Here is a 24583-nt window from a genome sequence, read left to right as displayed (position 1 = left end):
ACACTCACACATCCGGGGAGCGATCTGCAATCGTTAGGCTGCAATACAATGCACCGAAACTACCATCAAGAATGTATCGGGATTCAGCCCATAACCCACACCCACTGTACTAAGTGTTTCATATCATAACCACCGTATTGTATGAATGTATGCATGTATGTATGTATGCGTGTATATATATAATATATCGAGTACAATTTTCTTCATCCCTAATTATCATTCATTGGATAAATAGTCGATCCTTTGATCCGTACGTGATGTGTTTCTTTATGTTGTTGTTGTCTTCCTGTCGATACTTCTGGCTGCCACATTTCACCACGCCTTTCATCCCTACTCTTTCCACTATCGAGTCTTGTACACTGCTCGACGGGGAAAAATGCACTAAACTGCAAGAAAATTACACTACTAACACGAGTGATTGAACTCGAACGCGCTAGAACACCCAACACGGGCGCACAGTACAGTTAAGAACAAATTCATCTTGCCATCTGCGATCTACGTGTTTCGGGGAATGTAAGGGGTTGTCAAACTATTTGTTTTTGTTTTATTTTTTTTTATGAGCTGCCTTCACTCAAGCTGTCTGTAGAGAGTCCGATGCCAACAGGGCAGAAACATTCGACCTGAATAACACACGGGTTACGGGATGGGTTAGTGTCTACAGAGAACTCCCGATCGCTTCTTAATGTCCTTAGTTCCTTACCCTTCTTTGTTGAACTATTCTAAGTATGTATATACGTGGTAGGTTATAAAGAGTATAGGTCCTTAGTTATACTTGTTTTACATCAAATGTTTGATTCAATAAACTCGGCTTTTCCATTTTGTCCTCACCAGCTCTAAGCTTACTGTTGTAGCTCACTGTAGTATGGAGAATGTGTGTGAGTGGGCAGTAATAGATAAGAAACCATTGTTCAATGAATGAAAATCATGTAAGCTTTTCATTTGATAACTAATTGCTGGATAAGTGCCAATCAAGCTAACCATTTCAGGGTTTTCGGTTTACAAATGTATTGGAAGACTAAAATTCGTTTGTTTCTTCATAATATTACTTTCCAGTTTGAAAACGTTTTTAATGAACACAACATATGTGTAATTCATTTTGAAATTATACAACCTCAAAGCTGTGTATAAGCCAACAATTCGTAAGGAGAATATCTCGTTTCGTCACATAAATCATCGGAAAAGGATACATTTAAATGTTCCATTAAACTTTTATGTTCCTTTCCAACACACACCTACACTCTTATCTTTCAAAACGCTTCCCATTCCATACTAACCACCGTTTTGTCGCCATTCAAACAAATCGTGACGTACGTGACCGTTTCCAAATGAGAGGCTGACCAACCGATAGAAACGGAAAGGAAGAAGGAAATGGGTTCATCCGCAATATTCTGTCGTTTAATCCTACGTCCAAGCGAAAACACCACTGAAGCCATCGTGTAGATGAGGTTTTAGCCGAGCTTTTGCACCGGTAATCTCATTTTAATAGTCCTTCGTGAAACTTTTTTTTTGTTTTTGCTATGGGAGAATATGCTTGAGGGAGTGTTCTGTTTTTTTTTGCCTTAGACTCTTAATAAAACAAATCTCACCCAAAAAGCTACGGTTTTCGGTTTATATTTCCTGCCCATCTGTAATTAATACTTTGCAGATTGGTTGAAACGAAAAGTTTACCTTCAGTTTGCTTGAGCCACGTTGTGTTATTGGTGAGTGTACATTTTAAGTCTATTTTGTTGCAGCTTTTCATAATACGCTTCCTATCGTGTTGAGCTGTGTCGAATGGCTGTGTGCCAAAGTGCTGTCACCGTTCGGCAAGTAAGAACAAGTTTTATATATTCACAACGAACAATCTGACAGATTTGCTACTGATCTAATCGAGAACGGCTCGATCTGCCGTCCCGACGAACGGAAACGGAAATGTTTGCTTAACGTAAAACACTCCGGCTTATCGCTACACTAAACTGCACCTTCGTCTAATAGTATCACTAGTGCTAGCGTTTGGAAAGTTTTGTTTTGTTTTTTGCTCTACACTACCATTTGATATATTTCCTTCCGGGCAGCCCAGTTTGAGCCCTTATCGGTGTGATATTTTTTCTTCGATATTGTGTGTCCGTTTGTTGCAGACTAGCTTATTGTTTTGGTTGATGTTGTTGTTGTTGTTTTTGCTCTATTCTTCTGTTTTCCATTCTTCTCAACACTACGCTAAAAAGTTTGATCCGCTATGTATGTAATTATCCCCTGTTTTTTTTTGTCTAACTCATTCCAACAGTTTTACCTCACTGTGTTGCGGCTAGATGGTGACGTTTAGATATACTTTTTGCCAAGACCCTTTCCTCTTTCCCCTTGTTGGAGTGTGTCATGAGTGATCAGTCGCGAAGATATTAGCTGCGATGAATCATCAAGATTTACTTTGCCTGTGAGAAAGTTTATGAAAAAAATACTGCAATTGCTTTTTACGATATTAGAATTAAACGGAAACAATTCTTTGTGAAACGCGGCAAACTTTTACCAAATCATAATGAATTAAAATAATAATAGTAGGTTTGAAACAAATAATAAAGTCCAATGTCATTATCGTCATTTTTTGCTCTAAATTTTCTACAGATTTAACCCGCCCATTTTACAAACTTGTTGTAGTGCACGCTTCAGCTAACTTATTTTCACCAATGTGGCCTTAAGACTTCATCACACCCCCTCCCAAATCCATTAAACCACCAGTCAGCCTTGCCTCTACACTCGCGACAATGAACAACGATAACCATTTGCGTCGTGGAAGCTTGAGAGATAAGAAACAACTTTTCCCATATCGTTTCCGCAAAAGCTACGCCAACTTCATCCATATTTACACGCCCAGCGCGTCGAGATAAGACTCGTGCAACTTTCCGCCCTACCGCAAAAGGTGGAACAATTTTGTTTTCCAATTTACGCAATTTTATCGAACCGCACTGATAACATACACACTTGAACCCGTCTAACGTCGCTCAAGCCGTTCGCTTTACACAGTAGTCCCTCAGCATCCAGCAACCCCAAATATGGACGACCGTACCCGCATCTTCAGAGCGCTCGATCGATTCCTAGCCCAAATTCCTAGCTGGAAATAATGCCGGCAGCCGGAGAACCCGTGCCCGTGGGTTCGATACATACCGTGGTGTGTGGCGGAAAAATATTCTCGACGTCGGCTCATGGCCGACGGAATGCGGGCATGCCAAATCCAGTTCAATTCGGGGCGACCATCCTCGCTCCACAGGAAGCGCGAGATTGATGTAACACGACAGATGGAGGTTTTGGTTTAAGTCGGTTCCATTACGGGAATGCGTGGTTCGCGACAGACAAACACTTAAGCCAACATTGCCAGAGGTTAGGGAATGTTCGGTTGCTGCCATTCGGTGGATTGGCTTTTCTATCAATGTATCGAGAGGTTCCCAGTTTTGGGTGAAAGGAGCATGAAATTTCCACACACATAATCGGATATTTCCTCTCCCCTAATTCAATTGTGTTTATCAAAAGGTGACGAACAAAGTTTCAAAAGCTCTTCAAACAGTTCAAAATGGCAGAAACTATGCTCTCCGACTATGCAAAACTCAGACACATAATCCATTTTAGAACCGTTGAGGTATTTTATTCAAATGAGCTATTCAACGTATAGCACTCTGCCCCAAAACATTAAAAGTTGTTGCATTGGATGCCCACCCTAGCTAACACCACTAACACGAAGCTAATAGAGCAGCTCTTTGTTGTTTATTTGTAGCAAGCACCTCACATTAACGATTTGTACCCCATTTAAACCGACCCAAACCATAACCATTTCAGAGGAAAACGCATGATGCTCTGGCACGAGCAGAACCTCTTTTATGCTTCACCAACCCACAGCATACAAATTAAACATCACTATTCAATCACCTTTCCCTACGCATTAGCTTTTAATTGCTACACATTTATGGTACTACCGAGCAAAACCACAAACCACCCGGCGCATACATCAAATTGAGAATAAAATGGAAAATCCCCGGCAGGCTTTCCAGCACCGCCGCAGTGAACGAGACCTCCTGGGGCAAAACAGTTTGCTGCCATTCCACTTGCAGAACGGAGTTACGTGATACGAGTTGAAATACCAATTACTGAACAAAGATCAACTATGCCTTGTTGAGTGATGGAATTTTCTCATAAAACATTTTCCCCTATCATCAAGAATGCTAATTTTTGTCAGTTCTCTTACGTCGAGCAGGTATTTGCAAGGAATTATGTGTTTGTGCATAACTTAAGACTTTTAAGCATGAAAGATACAAAACGTTCCAGGTAGCATCCGCAACACGTCACATTCCAATTTGAACCTTTTGATGCACGGCAATCGCGACGAAGCAGCACTTTTAATTGATTTGTTTTAGCAAAATCTCTTTTAATTAATTAAAATGGCAAAAGTTTGCCTATGAAAATCAATGCATTATTTATGGATGCTCTGGTCTATTATGGGATGATTTTTTCCACCACTTCATTAAGTATCCTCTCCACCACCCGCTCATTTTACCCACCGTCAAACTACACCGACTGGTTAAGCACCGCATCCCGTTGGTTTGCTAATGAACTGATTTATTGTTAAAAGATAATTTAATTTACACCCTTTCGAAACGTTCCATCCACCGAGAGCACCGTGAACTAGTACGCTCTACACCGCCGGGTTCAACCACAAAGTGGAGGTCATTTCCGCTCGGACCGAAAGCATCCTTACGGAACGATGCCTCAGCTTCCGATCAGAAGGCAACGGCTATCAATCAGGTAGGTTAGAACGTGCATACAAACCGGACCGGTAGACCCCGTATCACCCACGACGGCGAGCAAAAATGGAAAATTAATAACTCTTCTAAAACTTGTAACCGAACTCGAGAACCGGGTTGCCCATATGCTAATGGGATGTGTGTGCTGCAAATTGCATAACACTAGGCGCCTCACATCGAGGGGATGAATCGAGGGGTTCCGTTTTACAGTAATGGATTGCCCAGCAGCTAAACCAGGCACAGCATTTAAAACGAACGCTGCTCATGGCGATGTTTTGTGAATGCTCTAGCAGGAAATTGATTCTTTGGATTTCAAGCATATGATAGGAACCATCGTTACCGGGGCATTTAATTATCGCCATCGTTCGTTGCTAATTGTAACCTACAATTATAATCTGATCAGAAAGAAAATACGTTGAGACATGTTTCTTTTCACCTTTTCTTTCATAGTGTAGATCAGAAAAGAAGAACAAAACATACCAAACCATACAACATTGTAGCATTATGGTTTCATTGATTCCAATTACAATTTGAATGTTAATTAACCAAGCACAAACTAACACGCAAGGCAGGCAAATCACAGTTTTAAGCATCGCCTTGTCGCCTGTCACCTTATCGGGCCTTTTAATTGACATTAAATTTGCGAACCAACCCATTTTCACACCCACCGAAAATGTGAAGAAAGCAAACAAAAACCTACACGTAGGACGTGGAAACACTGGACAACCACCGGATACCCATACCATCTTCATTTATCCTTTCCGAGGATTATGGTGCAGGATTACCCGCCCGTGATTGAATGAAATTACCATACACAAACATGCTGACCCCGTATTCACCGGCACGATCACGCATTTTTGGACACCCGGTTTGGTCATTATCGTCCTGCCCCACGAGGGCACCACGATGGACGGATGTCAAACCATCGCTTAGCCGGGGTGACCGTACCATGCACACAGCGCCTAAACGGGGTCGAAAGGCTCCGTGCTATTAATCGTGCTGATCGAATTAAGTGGCGGTACCGCTTTATAATTCATCCGACAGGCTACAACATCGTGTCTGATGATGGGGGTTTGTAATTACGTGCCGTGCTCAAAACACGGCTCTTTTGGTTTTGGTTTTTGTGTGCTTGATTGTTCCCAAACGCTAAGGGATGCATTTTACCGTTTGCAATTAATTTAAATGTTAAGGCTATTCTGCATTTGCAAGAACAATTTGTCGGTCTATTTTCAGACTTTTTTGCGACAAAAAAGTCACGTATGGAGAAAGTATCAATTTATATTAATCAAGCACTAAAATTCAAATGCTGTACCGTTTTATGAAGCGATTTTTTTAATATTTCATTTCATTCCACATCTCGCTTTGCAACTACGATTCCCGCTTACTCCTTCATCAATTATGCCATTCCGCGTCGTGCATCATGGAGCATCGTAATGGACGCCATTTTCCAGTCGCTTAAATGGACAATACAATTAGGCAAACGACAGGCGCCAGCTAAATGAGTTTCTGCATCAATTATCCAATTGCCAGCTACGCTCTGCGCTCGCAAGCTCTCCTCGTCGAATGAGCCAGCTTTCTACCCTTGCACCAAAGCACGGCCCAGTGTGCAACATCTCGTCGTCAGTATTCCACCGTTCAGGGCTTGTATCCGCTTGTTGCGGTCCATGTTGCGGATGGAACAATAGCGCAAAACCCACCACCCAAACCATAGCGAAAAGCAAGCGTTCCCTTGTCTTTCGCGCTCCGTGCTCTGGTTCAGATCAAATCCTGCCCGTCAGTCATTTGGGACCAAAATTCGTGTAGTTAAACCATTCGATCGTATGCACAGCTGGTTCAAACGCTGCTGGATGTCTGCTGCTGCTGATCAGATGGATGCGCAGCTGTGTACGCCATCCCTCCGCTCACATATGCAACTGACAGCTTAATTCGGCTGCCATCCCGCATCAAATCGATTGCTACAACTGTCAGCCAGCGAAGAGGAAATTAATAACTCGGGCTAGCATAGTCTCTACCGGCGCTAAATAAGTGTATCGTGTGTCTAGGCAGAAACGGAATCGTTCGATTGCAATAGAAAGGGATGGGAGGGAGGGATTTCCAATCACATTATGCACTCTTTTTGTTTGATTTATCAATGATGAAGTAGTTTACTCTATTATGCAAATTTATGAAGCAGATTAAAATTTACCCCATGGCATGTACAACAATACGCACGTGGAATGCAGTTTGTTTCATTGTTCATTGTTGTCAACAAATACGGTTCTTCAGTCAATATTTAATTTGAACGGCATAACAAGAATAGATAAACATAAAACATCGGGTGCAAACATAATGATAAATAAATTATTACAAGCAAAAATGCCGCCACAGTTTGTACAACATCATAAACTATGTGGCAAAACATGTATCAACCAATCATATTAACAAAGTAGTTTGAATCCAATTCAATAAATTGAAATCCAAAGTAATGAATAAAAAAACTACAGCAAACATACTACATACAATCTTGTATATTTCATTCAATTACTAACCAATCAAGAAAGATTGTAAAACATTTTTGCAACGTGACTGAGAGGAAATTACATGTCCATCTAGCAAAAGTGACATCAAACCATCAAACATGGTCAAAATGGAATCTTACGATATGCTACATCAAAGAATCCATAATGTCCCACGGACGACGATTACCTTAGTGACCGGAAGTTGGATCGCTGCGGGAACCAATCATTATCAAGACATCAAGACAGATGGAAGCTTCTTGTTTATGAAGCTTATGTTTTTTCATCGATCCGAACGACGTATTACGCCTCAGGCTAGCTTAATCGTGTCAATAAACTGTGTAACGCAACTTCGTTTCATGGTTTCTTTTTTTCCGTTCGTTCAGTTAATTTGAACGTTCGTCTCTAACTCCTAATAAAATTTGTCCCCTGCTCCATGCTTAGATATGTAAGCGGTAAGCAATTTATTATAATTTGGAAACAGAGAATTCAGAATTTGCGATGAAGTTACAGGTTTATTGATAGGTCTAATTTCTGGAAAGATATTACTGCTGCTCGTGATATTTATGAGAATAATTTCATTCTATACAATGAAATAAAACTCAACAGCAAATTTATGACTGTGGAAACGTTGACAAACTGACACAAATTAAAATACAAACAATTCAATATGCATGTCTTCCCAATTTAAAATCCGAAACAAAAGAAAAAACAAAAGGATTTGTATCAGCAAATACAAACAGCTACGCAAATGTATTCTCGCACTGATGCAAAAGGGAAGATCACATTTCCCGCAAAAAAAAAAAAATCCGCTCCATTCCCCGGCAGCATCACGCTGTATGTAAAAGTACTCCTAAATCTCAAGTGGCGGAAAATTGAGATGTCACTTCTGTACCAAAAACCTATTCCAGGCTCTCTTCCTTTCCATCCCATGCCTACTATCGAGCTCACGCCACCCTCAGTCGCACGTGGGTCAATCTGGTAAATCGTTAACGCTAGCTTTCTCAGCTATGAAATGTTGAACAAAACGGAAAATCCTACCCTTCGTAGCAAAACGATTGGACAAAAAACTGCAAGACTCATAAACGACCATGATCCGGAGCGGCCGAAGACCTACTTCTGGCTTATCAAAATCGAAACCATACACACACACGCACAAAACATCTCCATCCCATGTCTTCCCTATTCGGCACACACTTTGACCACTAAATAAATCTCCCCACGGATGAAAAATGGCGTCCATTCGTGCAGGTTGTCGGATACATTCGCCGTTCCAGCAAACAGTCAATACTGGAGAAAAAATATGATCGGCCTAAAAAGCGCTTTAGCTTTGGCTTACAACGTCCCTTTTCAATCCTCCTTTTCAGCGGAAAAGCCCATCGCATTGGGATTTTTTTTCGAGGTGTAAGAGGAAATTGAAATTTTATTGATTTAGTTGTCACCACTGGAAAGCCACCGAAGCTGGTGCTGGTGAGAAAATTTTGATGGAAAAATGTACATCGATCCGAGCTGGTCGTGTGCGCGCATGTGTGTATGTGTGTTCTTCTTACTAAAAGCACAATAAAGCTCACCGTAAAAGAGCAACCGAAACACCGGTACCATTGCAAACATTGTTATGCGAAACTGCGCATCATAATTGCCGTTCGCATCGTGTGCGACGAATTGTGATCGATTTCAGCTCATCCCTGCCGGAGCCGCGCGTGGGAACTGCACGGAAACGAAGTGATGCAAATTTATACTTGATTATTTGACATTACGATGAGGGATTTTTATTTCACTGCTTCTTCATGGCAGGGAAATCCCTTCGCACGTTATGGAAATTTTGCGCTCACATTACATCCAGCTCAGTGCATTAGAACAGAGCCGCAGACACCTATCGGCAGGGGGAAATCCATCTGAATTCTCAATGCAAATTTTGTCGTCGTTAGCTGGCTGGTTGCTATTCAATTACTGTAATTATGGTTGAACATCTTTTCACCGGGAAAAGTAAATGCTTTGGCATGACACTGGAGTTAGATATCGATTTCATTGAACCGGAAAGTGGGCCGCAGTAAGCGTAGTCATGTCAACATAACCTAATGTATGGTAATTTTGAAAGGTTGTACATGTCCTACAATCGAAGCATATCGATCGTCTTTGGAAGAGTCTTGGTTTGGTCGAACTTAAGGCTCACAAAATCATACAGTAAACAACCAAAAGCTTAATAAAACCGTATCTAAACAACGTTCTTTCACTTACCATTACATTTTGCATCTTGTTCCTATTTTGTGTATGATTGCTCCCATCTCCACTTAAAATCCTGCCCCATCCAGAATATCCGGCAGTATCAAGGGTGGACAGTTCAGGGGCGTACAGGTAACCCTTGGAGCGGGATCATTCTCGGGACCGGCGACACACACACACTGCAGACAGTTGCCCGTTTCCTGTTTCAGCACTGCCCCCACCGGATAGGTAACGCCTGTTCGTACGAGAAATTCAATTTATATTAAATCACATTTAACCGCAAATAAATTCCACAAACCTACCCATAACAACGCAGTGCTGTTCACTTTGATCCTGTCTGGTGGTCGGTGGTGTGATAGTGCTACTACTGATACTACTGCTACCACCACTACTGCTCATGGACGGGACTTCCGGGTAGATCAGCTCGGAGTGATTCGTCCCATCGACATAGTCCGTCGTTTCGAGCGTTGTTGAGTTGAGGATATCAATTACCGACGACGGTGACGGAGGCAGCTGCGTCGAATGCAGTCCCTCGCCGAGACTGTACTTGCCCTGGGTGACGTTTGTAGTAAGCATGATCGCTGGTGCAACAGCACCAACGTCATCCAGCCGCTCATCCTCATCGTCCCCTTCGTCACTATCCGTAACGTCGGAATCTTCATCACCGTTTGTCGCTTGATCCTGAGTCACACGGGACGATACTCGTCCATCGAAGCTGAGCACATCCCGATACGGTTGCTTCTCAAGTCCGTCGCCATGGTTTTCGGTCCCAAGCTCAGGTCCTGCCATCGCTCCACTATCGTCAAACATCTCCACATGCCCGGACGAGGTGATTATGTAGTGCTGTGGAACATCCCGATCATGCGACCGCATCGGAACCGTTGCCTGTCGGTGCTCGGACTCCGACTCGTGGATCATCCCATAACCGTACCCGCCGAACTGTTGCTGCTCCTGTTCTGGCCCATTCTTGCCATCTGGTGCATTGTTGTTTCTCTCGGTTACTTCCACTGACTGATCACGGAACTTGTCACCTTCTCTGCTAGAGTCGATCTCGGACATCTTCGGCAGTGCGTCACTCGCAATCGAAACTGTCGGTTTGCGATCAAATTCGTACGAAAATTCCCCTTCGTACTTCCCCTTCAGGAGATTCTTTTTGTGTTCTTTCAACTTTTTGTGTCCCAACGTACCGGTTTTCCCCTTTCGAACTCCCGTTGCCACCGACCCGACCTTGGTGACCTTGCGACCACCGTCTACATACTTTCCCTCCCTCGACGTGGTGGCCGTGATAGGACCCATCGATACCGGGCGATACATCATGATTGGTGGTGTCTGTGGAAAGCTTAAAATGTTCTTTGGTATTCCATCCAGCACATCCGTAGTGTGCACCGATCCGTGATGCGTTACCGTCTCCGAGGAGCTATGATCGCTGTCTGGCGCTTTCGATGCGGGTGTTGAAATCGGTAAGGTGCTGCTTATGACTGTTGTTCCACCGTCGCTAAGCGAATCTGCAAGCACGAGCCGTGTAGCTCCGTTCCTATTGTCTTCTGTGGCCACGGCGTCAAAGGATGATTTTGATTTTGCTTCATACGCTGTGCTCATGACAGTTGACGCTTCGGAGATCAATTCCGTTGACGTTTGATCACTCTTGGGTGCTTGCTGAGGTGAACTGATTTGTGGATCCGCGTCATCTACTGTTTTCGCCAAAGAATCTGCAATAAAGCCAAGAATTTACATTCAAATATCAACCAGAAATATAATTTGAGTTAAAAAGGATTAATCATCATAGTTTGGACTTTTGCTTTGTTAAGATATTCATGTCCCAAATATTCCCTCTTTTAAGATCCAAATCCTTCCCGTTTACAATCAAATTTGAATCATGTGCTGATGTCCTTCGTACTATTTTTCCAACTCCATAATAATGTGCATTCTTTTTCGCATCCAAACCACCATACACAACTTGGACCGGTACCAAAGCGTCCTTTGCCTACTGGTCGGTAACAAAAAGCTGTTGAAAAATTGCATTACCTTAAGTGACACTCTCAATTTGCCAGCATTCTATCTCCAGCCCATCCCGGCCACGGTCACCCTCTTATCGTACCAAGAGTATGCCCATAAATTGCATTATGAATTTAAGGGATGTGCCGATCCGTTTCCCGCAAAAAGGATAAATCACGATAGCCCACAACAGTGCCCGGTACAGTAGACTCAAACTCCGACAGGCCCGAACGAGCCCTGGTACACCGCAGCACATGCTTGTGGATGAAAAATGTTCATCTGATTAGTAGCTGGTTGACCTGAATGCTGCCAAAAAGCATACGAGATAGGCTCGTTTGGTCTTTGGACTGTAGCAAAAATCGATCGGCACCAGTGCCAGTATGGTAAACCGATGGCAGCATTAATTTACGACGGATAGATAAAAGATTCTCCTCCGCTGCAGGTGACGTATGATTGCGGACCGAAAAGGGGTTTAGTGTAAGAGGACCCTGTATTGTTAGGTTCATGAGGATCCGTTTTTGTTTTGGAATAGTTAAATTATAGCTATAAACGGCAGAACGGTACGAACGATACAAGATATATAGAAGCATTGCTTTATAGGTGAAAGATTGTGGAGGAAAATAGTAAGCACCACGTTTGACATACAACAAATGATGCAAGATTACTTGGTTAGAAAGATATTAACTTTATCAGATATTCATCGAAAATAGTCTTCCTGTAGCATATTTCATCGATTCTATGTACTTTACCATGGTTTAGCCGTATTAAAAACACTTACATGAGCTTCATGTGAAAGAAAATATAAAAACCACATGAAAACGGATTTTCCATTCAATGAATCCAATCATTTTCCCTGTCCTTTGTCCCCGGTACATCACTTACCGCACTGTTTCCACCAGCAGAATATTTCCCCGTCAATGCAGAGACAAATTTCACACGGATCCAGTCGTTGTATCTGTCGACAAAAGGAGGGAGAAAAATATTATAATTCTACCGTTGCAAAACACAGCAAGAAAAGCCTGTCTCGTTCTCCAAACACCTACCTTCTGGCCGTGGTCGTACTTGTAGTCATCGACCAAACAAGATTCCGCCTTCTGCAGCTCACCGCGATCGTTATCGTTAATGATGTCGGAAAGCATCTCCTGATCGTACCGGGCTTCCGTCTGCTCCGCGTCCAGATCGATGCTGTTGCGAAAGTGTTGCTCCATCTCCATGAAATGTGTCGGCACTGGGAAAGAGAAGAAAAAGATGAAACAAAAAACCATAAGCATCCCTCCATTAATTAATCGATCTCGGGGTGAAACAATCTCCGCCACCACCGGGGGGTGGCGAGATTGGACGAGCAAACTTTTCACGGGGAGTGATTTTTCATCCGACCCCGAAAGCAGAGCCACACCATTGCGAACAGCTTTGTAATCCACTCCAAACACTAACACACACACAGCATTCATCAAGGAGCACGTCTGCAAACGAATTAACAATACAAAGAGCGGGAACCACTTGGTAGAATTTTTGGGAACAAAAACAACGGGCCGTTGGATGTTCATTTTGCTGCTCCTCCCATTAGAAGAACGCTCTAAGACAAAAAAAATGGCGCAAGGATTCAATTCAGCAACTCGGCTGCTTGAAATGATAAACAACCGTCGGCCCATTTAAGTTTTCACCACAAAACGACTCGACTCGGTGAGCCGCAACTTGCTTATCGTTATTATTTCCGCTTCAATTCAGTACAACAAAATGCCCGGCAGATAATGCATCTTTCACACAGAACCATCCACATGGGAAGAGAAAATGAGAGAAGGAAACTCCACCCCCTGTAGGGGAGTCGGGTAAAATTAAACTACGAGCAGGAAAAAGTTCAACTCTTCTTATCGTCGCCATACAGTTGCATTCGTGTTTTCTTGTGGACATGCACATTACAATGCTTGCGCAACTGTTCGCCCGTGTTCGCCTCGAGCGCGATGGATAGAGCACTTCTTCTTCTTCTTCTTCTTCTTGTTCTGTGTGTGTCTGTCCACTCGAGAGCAGCGCAAGAAAAGGATGCTCGAACCGATAGCCTGTCCTCGCCGCCATCGGTTGCCATCAAAGCCACAAAGTGCAGTTGTACGATCTTTTTTATTCCCGCCATCTTCGCCTGTGCTGTGAAAAATCGATCGCACACAAAAAAGGGACTCTTTCCAAGCGCTTCCCGCCTGCCCTGCTCTGAAGGAACAGGATCCAATTTTTCACCGACTTTCGTTTGACGATGTTTTTTTTCCATAAATTCTCTTTCTTTCGTTCCGCTCGTATCGTATGCCAAGTGTTCGTACAATTGTTCCAAGTTTTGCTTGTCTCGTCCAGGAGGTACGGTATGGGGGGGGAGGGGGGGAATAGAAGAAGGCGGGAACCGAAAGCGTCAACCGTTGCTTACAAGTTTACCCAAAATGATAGACGATGTTTGTGGAGAGCTTGTGGAACGATTGGGAAGCCGGTTGACGACAGCCGGACCGGCAAAAACGGCGACAGAGCGTTAAAGTATTCACAGCTTGCACTTGGTCGTTGCACAATTCATGCTTGCGCGTACTTGAACTCTCTTTCCCTTTTGAAAGGATGTGTGTGTGTGTGTGTGTGTGTGTGTGTGTGCGCCTGAAAGCTGTTTCGTCTACTTGTCTTCTTCATGTCCACGAAAACAAATAAGAAAGTGCAACGGAGGTTGCAATGCTTTTAGGAACAACAATAAGACAGGGTTTACTTTCCTCTTAGATAATCGTATAAATGCTACCCTTTACTTTGTACTATTTTTGTAAACTACCTTGAACAAAAACATGCAGCGAACCAACCATCGACAACAATATATTTGTTTACTTAAATAAATATAATATCAAACATTGTGTTTGTACGGATAAACTGATAAAATAAACTGATCTGTTTGTCATACATCAACCAACCCTGCACAGCGAAATGACCTATTGAATGTGCTCTGGTACGGAAATAAGGCGTGTACAGCTAACGGTATGGATAAAAACCATCCACTTGCCGAGCCGAGAATGCATCCGGAGTGTTGGAAACTGACAAAACCATACGAACGCTTCTGGAAAACCCCGCCGACCCGAAAACTCCCCGGTAAAGCTACAACGCTCGATTCTTTATGCGCGCGTTATGGTTGTCTTCATTCTTCTTTAAATATCATAAACATTCATACACCCATGTCCTTCACTTTCCTCCTTTACCCGCTCAACCAAACCCACCACAACGCTCCGTGGAGTAAAGGAAAATAATGGTTCCCAATGTTTTCACATGGGGCGATAAAAAGCTCCACCGAACCATTCGCACAAGATTTTCCTTCCGTATGCTCCGTCCACGACGCTGGTCGTTTTTCTTCGAGCCGAGTCTAAGAAGAAGAATATCTCAATACAATGGGGCACAACGGGCCGAACCGGGCAAAGCAGATTTGACCACCAACCACTGGGGAGCTGGGTTCCGGTAGGAGGCTTTGGGTGGTAACTTTGGACAGAACTTTCTTCAACAAACCCCCCCTCCCCCTCCTTACTGGATTTGTCTTGTAGCGATTGTCTTTCGTTCCCAGTAGTCGGGAGCAGAGTTTGCTCTTGGCTGCTGCTCGCACTCACACTCTCCGCCCCCATCATCCCCCGGTGGCAATAGCTGAACTGATTGGAAAGTTTCAACTCGCCCCGGGAGGATGTCCTGCCCGTTCCAAGGGCTCGCAGAGTAAACGAAATCGGGCGGACTTTACGGTTATTTTTATAGCAAATGTTTTCTTTCCCCCCTTGTCGAGGTTTTCAGCGTAATTTGAGCATAACGTGCAAAAATTGAGTTGTAAAACCGGATGCTCAAGATCACCGATCGTCGTCAATAGGGATGCTTATGTTGTCATTATACAAGGGTACTTCATTTTCATAGGGAATGAGCACGCGTTTGGATAGCTTTATCATTGGATTTAATTTGTTTGTATAACCTTTACATGATTGAATAATATCTCTCGCTTTAACACACCTCAATGCTTTTAGTACTTGTTCCGCGTTCGTTGCTTCTCATACATAAATATGACTTTCGCACTAGAAAAGCAGTAACATTCGAAAGCCGCATCAACTTGTCAACCTAGTGTTTGCAGAAAGAGCGACGAAAAAATCTGTGTTTCCACTCACAGGAATGTTGACGAGTTTTATAATTTTATTCTCATCTTCCACCTCATTTTTTTTCCAAAGGAATCCCCAGTAGGGAGCGTTTCATATTCACCCACCAGTCGGAACAGACCATTTCGCGGAAAGTGTCTCAGCCAACCGATGAAAGTATTGCCACCTGGGATGCGGCCAGGGCCACTTTGCACTTTTCTATTAACAACCAGCTCAAAAGAAAACTTATGAAACTTTCTTCAGCTAGCCATACTAACTGGTACGTGATTGCAAAAGCCGCTGGCCAAAGTTTATCCTTCCACTGCAGCTAGCCCATCCGGGCAAGCGGCTACCCTGTCTCCCGTGCTGTTGTGCACGTTGGTTTTGTTAGCAAATCTGTGCAAAAAAGACATTCTTTGCCAGCGAGGGAGTTTTACAACATTCGCACAACATGTTAGCATATTAGCTAACTCTTTCAGACTGTGGTTAGAAATGTCTGCAAGAAGCAGAATGAAGAAGAGCGTGGCATAAAAGGAGGGAAACTCGGAGCGGGAGCAGTTTAAGTTTGCAGGAAGAATTCAAACCTCCCCCGCAGGTGTGCTGCAGGAATTCAACCAGGTAAACGGAAAAGTTGACGGCACAAGTTTCAGAGATAGAAATTTTCCAAAGTGCCTGCTGCGAAACCGACGGTAAGTGGTTTCGGTTGCTGATGATTGCAATTGGCCAGTTTTCATACAATACTCGGCTCATTGCTCATCAGTTTTTACTGCCAATTTCACTTTGGACAGCAAGTTTGGTGGCATTTTAACATTTTAGATTTTAACTTGTAGAGTCAAACACCCTATTAAAACAGGATATTTTTTATAAACTGAATTATTCCAGCATAAACTACTTTATTCAGTACATTTTCATGCCATTATAAAAAAACGATTTAATCTATCTTTTTTACCGAATTCGATTGAGATTCCTCCAATTTCCAACGAAATTCGTTTTCGACAATATATTTTACCAACTTTGCGCAATCACATGCTTATCATAAACTATGTTTGTTACCAACTTTTCCTAGCCTGCGCATAAATCTTAATAACACTTCACTATCAGAGCTGTCCGATCGCGGAAGAGCGTCCGTCCTACGAAATAATCCAAGCGCGAATAATCCGTCCCCTGTGCCGACAGCGCCGACAAAAACCTTTGTGAGAGCCTAATCAGCTGCGCTGATAAGATGCAATTAAACTTTCCCAACAAATTTCCTCGCACAACTACCACCACCTACCGTCCTTCCGACCTAACACTATTGACCTTCTAATCCATCTTGGCTTGGCTTGGAAAGGAACCCCACTAGGCCGGGTGAATGTCGTGCTCGCGAGAGGAAGTTTTAATATTTATGAAAACTTTGCCTTCCACATGGCCACATGGGGACTGTGTCGGCGTAACCGATGGTTTCTTTACTGAATGCCCGGCGCTTAATTTTTCTCCCACCGCTGCTGCTGCTGCTGCAAAGTGCAGCTGAACCGTTGAGCCAACGAAACCGAACTCGAGATCAGTTTTATTTCGTTTTTCCAGTCGCATTTTCTCCCGTTGCCCACGCGCGTCGCGAGTTTTCCACGCGCTAACTCGCCAATTTTCTCGCGAGGATTGAAAATCATAGCTTTCCGGCTGATTGAATTAAGAGCTTTCCTTTGCTCGTGGCACAGCGCCCACCCAATGCAAGTGTCAAAACCCGGGCCACCGTCCGGGTGAGCCACGGCGGGCCAATGTTGGGATCAGCTGCTGCCGTCTTAGCGGATCCACGGGAGCCTAAATTTCACAGCACCGTGTCCCGCGGGTGGGCAGCAGGAAACGTCGCTGCCTAACTTCGCCTTCCAAAAACAATCCACCCAGACACTACGAGGTCGACGAGGGACTTTGGGGGGCGGGAGAAAACTTCTGCTTTGGAAGAAAAAGCAAAGTGACTCCCAATCTCGCTTTCTCTCTTTACCGCTTACTCGCGAGTGGGCACCAGCAGTGGAAAGTTTATTCGTACCGCAGGAAGAAGGGGGGATCCATGCTTTCGCAGTTTTTTTTCCAAAACTGCCTCAAGATGGTGAACTTGTATTATCCATCCAAGTCAGCAGAAATCCATCGTGCGACTGTTTTGCCAACTGCCGCTAGCGAGATCTGCGGCCGTCAAAGTAAGGCTCATTAAAATAATAAACCAAAACCGGACCGGGAGGAAAGTTTGGCTTCGTTCGCGTGTGAAGTTTATCGACACGAGGCATAACAATAAGGATGAAAAAGCAATGGAAAGGAAACGGACAAGCAAGGCAACGTGTTTTAGTACATACGGTTTTTCGGTACATTATGCTACGTTTTGATCCTAATTTGGGGCTTTGATTTTTCTCATTTTTAACGCAATGATTTCGATACATTTTTATGTGTTGTACATGATGCTGACAATAGCGGGCATTTTATTGATCATGCTTTTTCTAGATAATATTAGGCAATAACTCAAAGTACCACATTCACTAAGGTAAAATTATCTTACTGCTCTGTTGTTGCACTGGCCAAAAATCCAAAAACAATTGTTTTCCTTTTTCCATCAACTCCACAGAGCATGAAATAAGGTAAAGTGTTTCTAATAACTATTCTTCCGTCGTACCGAAGCTCTCCATTTCCCAAGCGTATACACGAGCAAACACCGTTCGTCCTTGACAGTCTACCTAACCATAACCCTACAGGCTCCACTTGAGCGGTCACATTTCCTCCAATCGTCGGCCGATTAATCTTTCCCCGCACATTCTTAAAGCACCTGGTTTTTGCGATCGAAATAGAAATTCGTCCACTAACAAGGCCGACCTGCAGGGTACCTAATACACGTCACGTCTCACCTTGTCTGACGCCGGTTTTGTTTCACTCTGCTGTGTAGCAGTTTTTTTTTGTTATGCCTCGATGCTTTCCATTCCCAATTGTTATTCCCAAACGTGCGGCCGTGATTTTTGTCGACCATCGGAGGCCAACCGTACGTCCACGTTCAACATCACGCACCGGTGAAGCATATGATGGTAAATAGTAGAAGCAGACTCGCTGGTCGATATTCGATTTCCGCTTTCCGGACCAACGATTCGGTGACCTAAAACACCGTGCCCTAGCGAGCAGCGAAGCACACACACTTTATAATACCGATATAAATTCGGGTAAGCCTTACGCTAGCAACCCATCGCATAACTACCACATCGCAGAGAATAGACCGACAGTTGCCGACCAAATCAAGCTCTCGTAAGTTCCATCCGTCCGCGTCCCATGCACCACGCTGCACCGCAGACTTCCCTTTTGAACATCTCAACCGCAAGAAACTAAGCCAATTTCAAAACCCATTCCCTATGCCCTTGCCAACGGACGGCAGATTTGAGAGTTCTGATTCGAAATCCCCATGCTGCTCCGTATGTGTTTTCCATGTGTTCCTTCCGACCGCGGCCAACCACTTGTCAAAGCGGGACTGTGGCCGGCAGCTGTACGAACTGGGTTGCCGGGGCGCACTGAATGTCGTCACCACACGGTACCGTTTGTTTGCATGTCATATCTCGGTGAACTCAGTGCCTGCCAGGAATCGATGTCCTTCACCACCATCCCGGGTCGGCCACTCCAAACACTACAGCTACACTATGGTGCATGTGAATGGCGATTGTGCAACGGGATTACACTACAACCTAGTGTCAGTAGTGATAACAACCGGTTACAACCGGGTCGCCGTGTGCAATTGGAAGACATTTCCTGAGGAATCATCTTGTCGAGGAAGTGCCTGGATTTGTGCACACGGAACTGCAACAACTGCAACACCGCACTGCATGCAAGCACGTATGTACCGGGTTTTCTCGGAAACGAATCCGAATCTTGCCCCATTGCCCTCCTGTCCGCCTTTGTCTATCTTTTTCCAGGGCTAAACAATCGATTTTCTTGTCCAGCGTTAAGCAAAGGTTCCCGGTCTCATCTCGTATTCATACGCTGGGGTTAGATATTACGAGTAAATAGGATGATTTGATACCATTTCCACGAACACCGGAGCTTTCTCTCTCTCTCCGTACCGTTGGATTTGTAAATTCTATCCCTCACAGAAGAAAGCGTACGCGTACAGACGGACAGGAGTAGGGTTGTGGTAAAGTCTACCCAGGGAAAGGAAATAACATTTTCTTCCGCAATCTATCACGTGCACAAACCTTGCTTTGAGTGATGCAATAATAATCTCATACACGTCACGAAGGGGATTCCGTCGGATGATCCTCGTGTCAGTTCAAAAATGAAGAAGTTTCTGCGGCTTCCCATTCAAGCCCAAATCCGCGTATATTTTATGTTGCCGATCAACAAAGAAAAGAGACGCGTCGATGTTGTTCAATCTATCCGAATTATACTTTTTTTACGTATGTACTCTATCACTTAACTTTTAAAAAGTGCGTAAAATATCACTGTTACATTAACAGCTTTACTTGATGTTGCTGTTGATGATAAACTAAACAAACTACAATCCTAGAACATAAAAAATATATGACCATTGCTGTATTCTTTTCCAATTGGAATCCAAAACACACTAATATAAGCCCTTTCCGATTCCTTTCATAGAAACACGCACCACAGTTTTGCTCTCAAATCCTGTAAATCCTTCTCCACGATCCAGACCGAACATCTGGAGCTGAAATGCACCGAGCTGGTGGCAATATTTATAGGAAAAGTTGCCACATCCAAACACGAGCTATCGTACGTGTTACGTGAAGAAGGGAATGGAATCCTCACAAACAATGCCCACTGGTAATCCCTTTCATCATCTCCGGTTGGGTTAGTCCCAACCATGCAGTCTCCCAGCCACTGTCACACACTGCACACTGTGTGTGTGTGCCTTAAGCTGCAACAACCAAATGCAAGCCGAGCGGCGGAGCACACAAAGCAATAAAAGTGTCGTTAATCAAGCCTGCACCTTTGCCAGCAGTTTTTACAATGGCCATCGAGTTCGGTAAAGTTTGTACCCATTCTTACCCGCTCGCGCTATCCCTCCCTAATCGTGTGTCTCTGCAAAATGGTTCCGAGCAGCATGGTTATCGTCCAGGCTGGGAAGCGCTTTGCGATAACTTTTTCCGCTAAATTGCAACCGCTTTAGCTAAACCTTTACCGAAGCAGTTTGGTAGCGTTTAGCTGCTGTATTGTGATTTCAAAGTGGCTCTTTGTTGTGGCAAAGCAGTGTCAAACTACCGACAAACTGACATTTATTATTATCCTAGTTTGATGCTTTTCAACGGTGCGTTAGTAGCAATATATGCAAAAGTTGTAGCTGTAAATAATAATAATGGTAATTATTATATTTAGGTCAACCATTGCCTTCTCAATTCCATGCACAAAATATCTACACCAAGTCAATCGAAAATAATACTATTCAAATATCATTTCTTCTTCAAATGTGTTTCTACTGAAACGTTGAAAGCTTGCGAGCTCATCGTACTGTTAAGAAGCTTAAGAGTTTTTAGCTCCTTATCAAAAGCAGACTTCATTGTTGGGAAGAGACGCAGCTAGAAGCCCCGGCTGACTTCCAAACAAAGTAGATATCAAATACGCAGTTGCTGTTTTTTTGCCTTTCTTCTATTTTTGAACACAATTTTTGCTTAACCTCACATCAACTTTCTCCCTCTCCAGCCGTCTCCAGCTACAGTTAGACACTTAATTTTTACACTACATCAGAGTAAGGAATGCAAAACAGATAGCCCGCATCAAAATGGAACAGACCCCGCAACAACCGTCACAGCACATCATCAGTCCCCGTCACAGGCGTCGCATTACCTTCGCTTCCATCACACTTCAGCTCTCATTAGTAACTCATCACAGTGCCGGTGTAAGGGAAAAGGCACGAGCAATAATCGAATTCCCCAAGCACATGAACGCCTGGCAACGAGCTGCCATGACGTCGGGTAGCGTTCCTGAGGGACGTTAAAGCTTCCGACAGCAAACGATTGCTTGCTTTCTCTCGCTCTCCCTATCTCTAGCAGTTCGTCTTTGCTAGAGTCAGTACTTTCAGCCATTATTTTTTGTTTCCTTTGTGCGAGTGTGTGTATGTGTGTGTGTGCCGTGGCCCACAAAAAACCCCTTCCCCGGGACCGGATGGACAATTTAAATGCTCATTTCCTTTCCGCTTCCTCGCACTTGTCAACGATCTCATTAAGGGAGGTGATGCTTTTCTGGACGCTACCGGGAATGGATGAGCCGCCCTTTTATGCATCACAAATGAGTGAACGGCACTGTTCAAAGCACCCACACACACACACACACACACACACACACACACACAGTCGGATGGAAAAGCCTGAGCCGTTATAGCATCTAGGCTCATTAGACCTGGAGCAATTCCAAAACGCTCAGTCATTTCAGATAGGCCAGGAATTTGGGCGAAATGGGCAGCAATGAGTGCAGACTTTTGGTGCCTCCAGTTGCGATTCCGTTTGCTTGGTTGCATTTCCGACCGCTTCAAACGGTATGAACGGAAGCGGCGCATGAAGCATTCAGGAATAATTATTCGCCACAACCGCTTCCCCATTTTCGGGTGACCCGTTCCTGGTAGGTTAATCTGTTCATCGCCCTTTAAGTATTTTCCACCATCTGATAAGCCTTGGATCGATCGGGGTTTTTTTCTTTGTTGATACTTTCTTCACTAGCGATGCCCTTTAATTTATTTGTACATTATTTGGTCAAATGGACTTGGTGAATGTGTATTTCTGAGAATATTTAATTTTAGCGCTCAGTAAGGAATTGAAATCGGTATGATAATCTTTTCCATTTTCTAATCCAAAGTTATACAGTCTCTTGGGTGACAGAAGCAATTTTGCATTTAAAAAGCAAATCATTTTCCATGGAATTGGATTGTCTCGCTGCCAGATCTACTACAACAACAGTAACGATGGTAACAACTTGAATATTTAGGAGAATCATTTGGCTTCATTTTCGTGAGAAAGTTCGTGTTCCTAAAAATCAGTTTGAAAATATAAGCAGCTCAGTGAGGAAATAAACTTACCACACAATGACATCCTTGTCACTAGTAGCAGCACGATAACTACCGGTAAAGCCGCTACCGTCGACATTATTCCAATGTTACCTCCCATTTTATCGATCAACTTTCCTTTAACCGGGAGGTGAAACCTAACTTCACTGATTTATATTTTCCACCAATCAGCACAGAATTAATACCCCTTTTTTCTTGGTTTCAATTTGCACAACCACCACGGGAAAAACAAAAAGCTCACCCAAAAGCGAAAATCCACCGTTACACTGTCACAGCTTCAAGCACAAACACACACACAGCAAAGGACTAGGTTTGGGTGCTTTTTTGCTGCCTTACACCACACCAGCTTCCAGGGCAACGTTGTTCGGGTTCGATTGAATTTCTGACAGCTTCGAACCGATCACCACGATTGAATGCCTTCTTTCACTTCGTTGCACTTGCTGCATGTCAACTGCTCGCTTCATCATCATTGCCAGCGCTGCTAATGCTGCTTCCGTTGAGTATGCACTTCATTACGGCATCCCTGTGCAGCTGCCTTTGGTTGCCGTCGTCGCTCGCTGTCACTGCACACCTTACTTTGGTTTCCTTTGCACCACGATTGCACAGCGCTCAACGGAACGGGTTGAGAGCGGTGTCCGTGCGTTTGTGTGTGAGTGTCGGAGTAGACCGCGGTACCCGGAACCGACGATTGGTAATGTTCGGTGAGCTGTAAAGGTGGAAAAGAAACGTGATGATTGTTAAGTAGTGTAAAAACAAGCTGACGGTGGAATCAAATTAAGTTGCCACGCATTTTGTTCCTATTCAAACATACTTAGTACTCTTGGATGATTGTACCAGTGCGAGAAGAAAATTGTGCTCATTGCTATTGTGCTTTTGCTTTGTCTCGCAACGATTGGTTTGTTTCTAAAGCAAATGACTTTTTTACCATTTTAATCATAGACATTATATTTGTGATGTGAGAGCAAAATCAATCTATTTTCATAGTGTTAAAATACGTCTTCTATTTTCATATTATTTTCGCAAATTTTGACAAACTTTTTGCAACATAGAATCGTAATGAAATTCCTACTTTTTTATAAAATAAACATTTTACACGCAATTCCTTTAGTTCACTAGGTTGCCAAAACCCAAATTCTCGATACTAACGGGTGAATTCAATTCAATAAGCTTTCTTTCCTATGTTCTGCTTAACCGGTTTTTCCTCGTTTGGGAACACTTGCTTATGCTTATTGAAAAAAAGAACATTTAAAGTATAAAGCATTCACTTTATAGCGCAAAAATAATGGAAAACAAACATTTTCCCTACCATCAATCGGTCAAGTGCCTTTCACTCGGATTATTCTACCAAACCAGCTACCGAATGTGCTCCATTATCCTTTCGCCTCGTGTGGCGATTTTAATTACGTCACCTTGTTTTCCGATTAACTTCATGTATCATGTAGCGCTTGGCGTGCGCAAGCCATGTGCTACGGGATCGATCCAACCCTTTCAACGGGAGTGAAACTTTTTTAATCCAAAACACAATCAGTACAGTACATCGTTGAAACTGCAACTGTCATTTTCGATCCGACCGTTGTGTCGTCAACTTCGGGAACACAATAAACCTTTCACACACGAGGGTATGGTAATTCCGGTAACACAACAAACCGTTCACAGTAATGGGTAGGGGTTGGCAATGAATTTGAACCCTTCACGGCGAGAGTTAATTGGTTCGAGCTTTAGCCAACATTGAAATCCCTTTTCACGATACGCAAAAAAGCCAGTGAACAGCCTAAATTGAAGGCAATAAAGTGGTTACACACAGTCGGTTCTCAAACAACCCAACCAACCATACCATACGAGAAAACAACAGGTATTTAATTAAATACTTATTTATTATTGATCAATTTTTCCTTATGAGGTCTCCCTGTCAGCTCCAAACTAACATTTAAAGCACAAACAGGCCTTAAATCTGCTAAACGTGAATCTTACCTACTCATC

At 43.5% G+C, this 24583-nt stretch overlaps 1 protein-coding gene across 1 annotated transcript; it reads right to left on the bottom strand.

The window, feature by feature from the left end:
* Positions 1–1585: 1585 nt before the first annotated feature.
* Positions 1586–22826, bottom strand: LOC120950779 (uncharacterized). Its single transcript, XM_049605938.1, has 6 exons — positions 22616–22826; positions 12523–12707; positions 12362–12434; positions 9787–11193; positions 9500–9719; positions 1586–2408 (listed from the first exon to the last, which is right to left on the bottom strand). Exons 1-5 carry the CDS (start codon positions 22701–22703, stop codon positions 9553–9555), a joined length of 1920 nt encoding a protein of 639 aa, XP_049461895.1. The 5' UTR covers positions 22704–22826; the 3' UTR covers positions 1586–2408; positions 9500–9552.
* Between the last annotated feature and the right edge of the window lie 1757 nt (positions 22827–24583).

Source organism: Anopheles coluzzii, chromosome 2 (genome assembly GCF_943734685.1).
Source record: "Anopheles coluzzii chromosome 2, AcolN3, whole genome shotgun sequence".
NCBI lineage: Eukaryota > Metazoa > Arthropoda > Insecta > Diptera > Culicidae > Anopheles > Anopheles coluzzii.
The sequence above is the reverse complement of the archived record's forward strand: the minus strand, read 5'-3'. Positions and strand labels throughout refer to the sequence as shown.

What these genes read in the sequence shown, in the direction of transcription:
- LOC120950779 (XM_049605938.1), bottom strand. Translation starts at nt 22,703, where the DNA reads ATGGGAGGTAACATTGGAATAATGTCGACGGTAGCGGCTTTACCGGTA. An exon ending in GACAAGGATGTCATTGTGTG is followed by an intron (nt 12,708 to 22,615) that starts GTAAGTTTATTT and finishes TCTCTTTCCCAG; the next exon opens with TGCCGACACATTTCATGGAG. An exon ending in ACAGCACTGCGTTGTTATGG is followed by an intron (nt 9,720 to 9,786) that starts GTAGGTTTGTGG and finishes TCGTACGAACAG; the next exon opens with GCGTTACCTATCCGGTGGGG.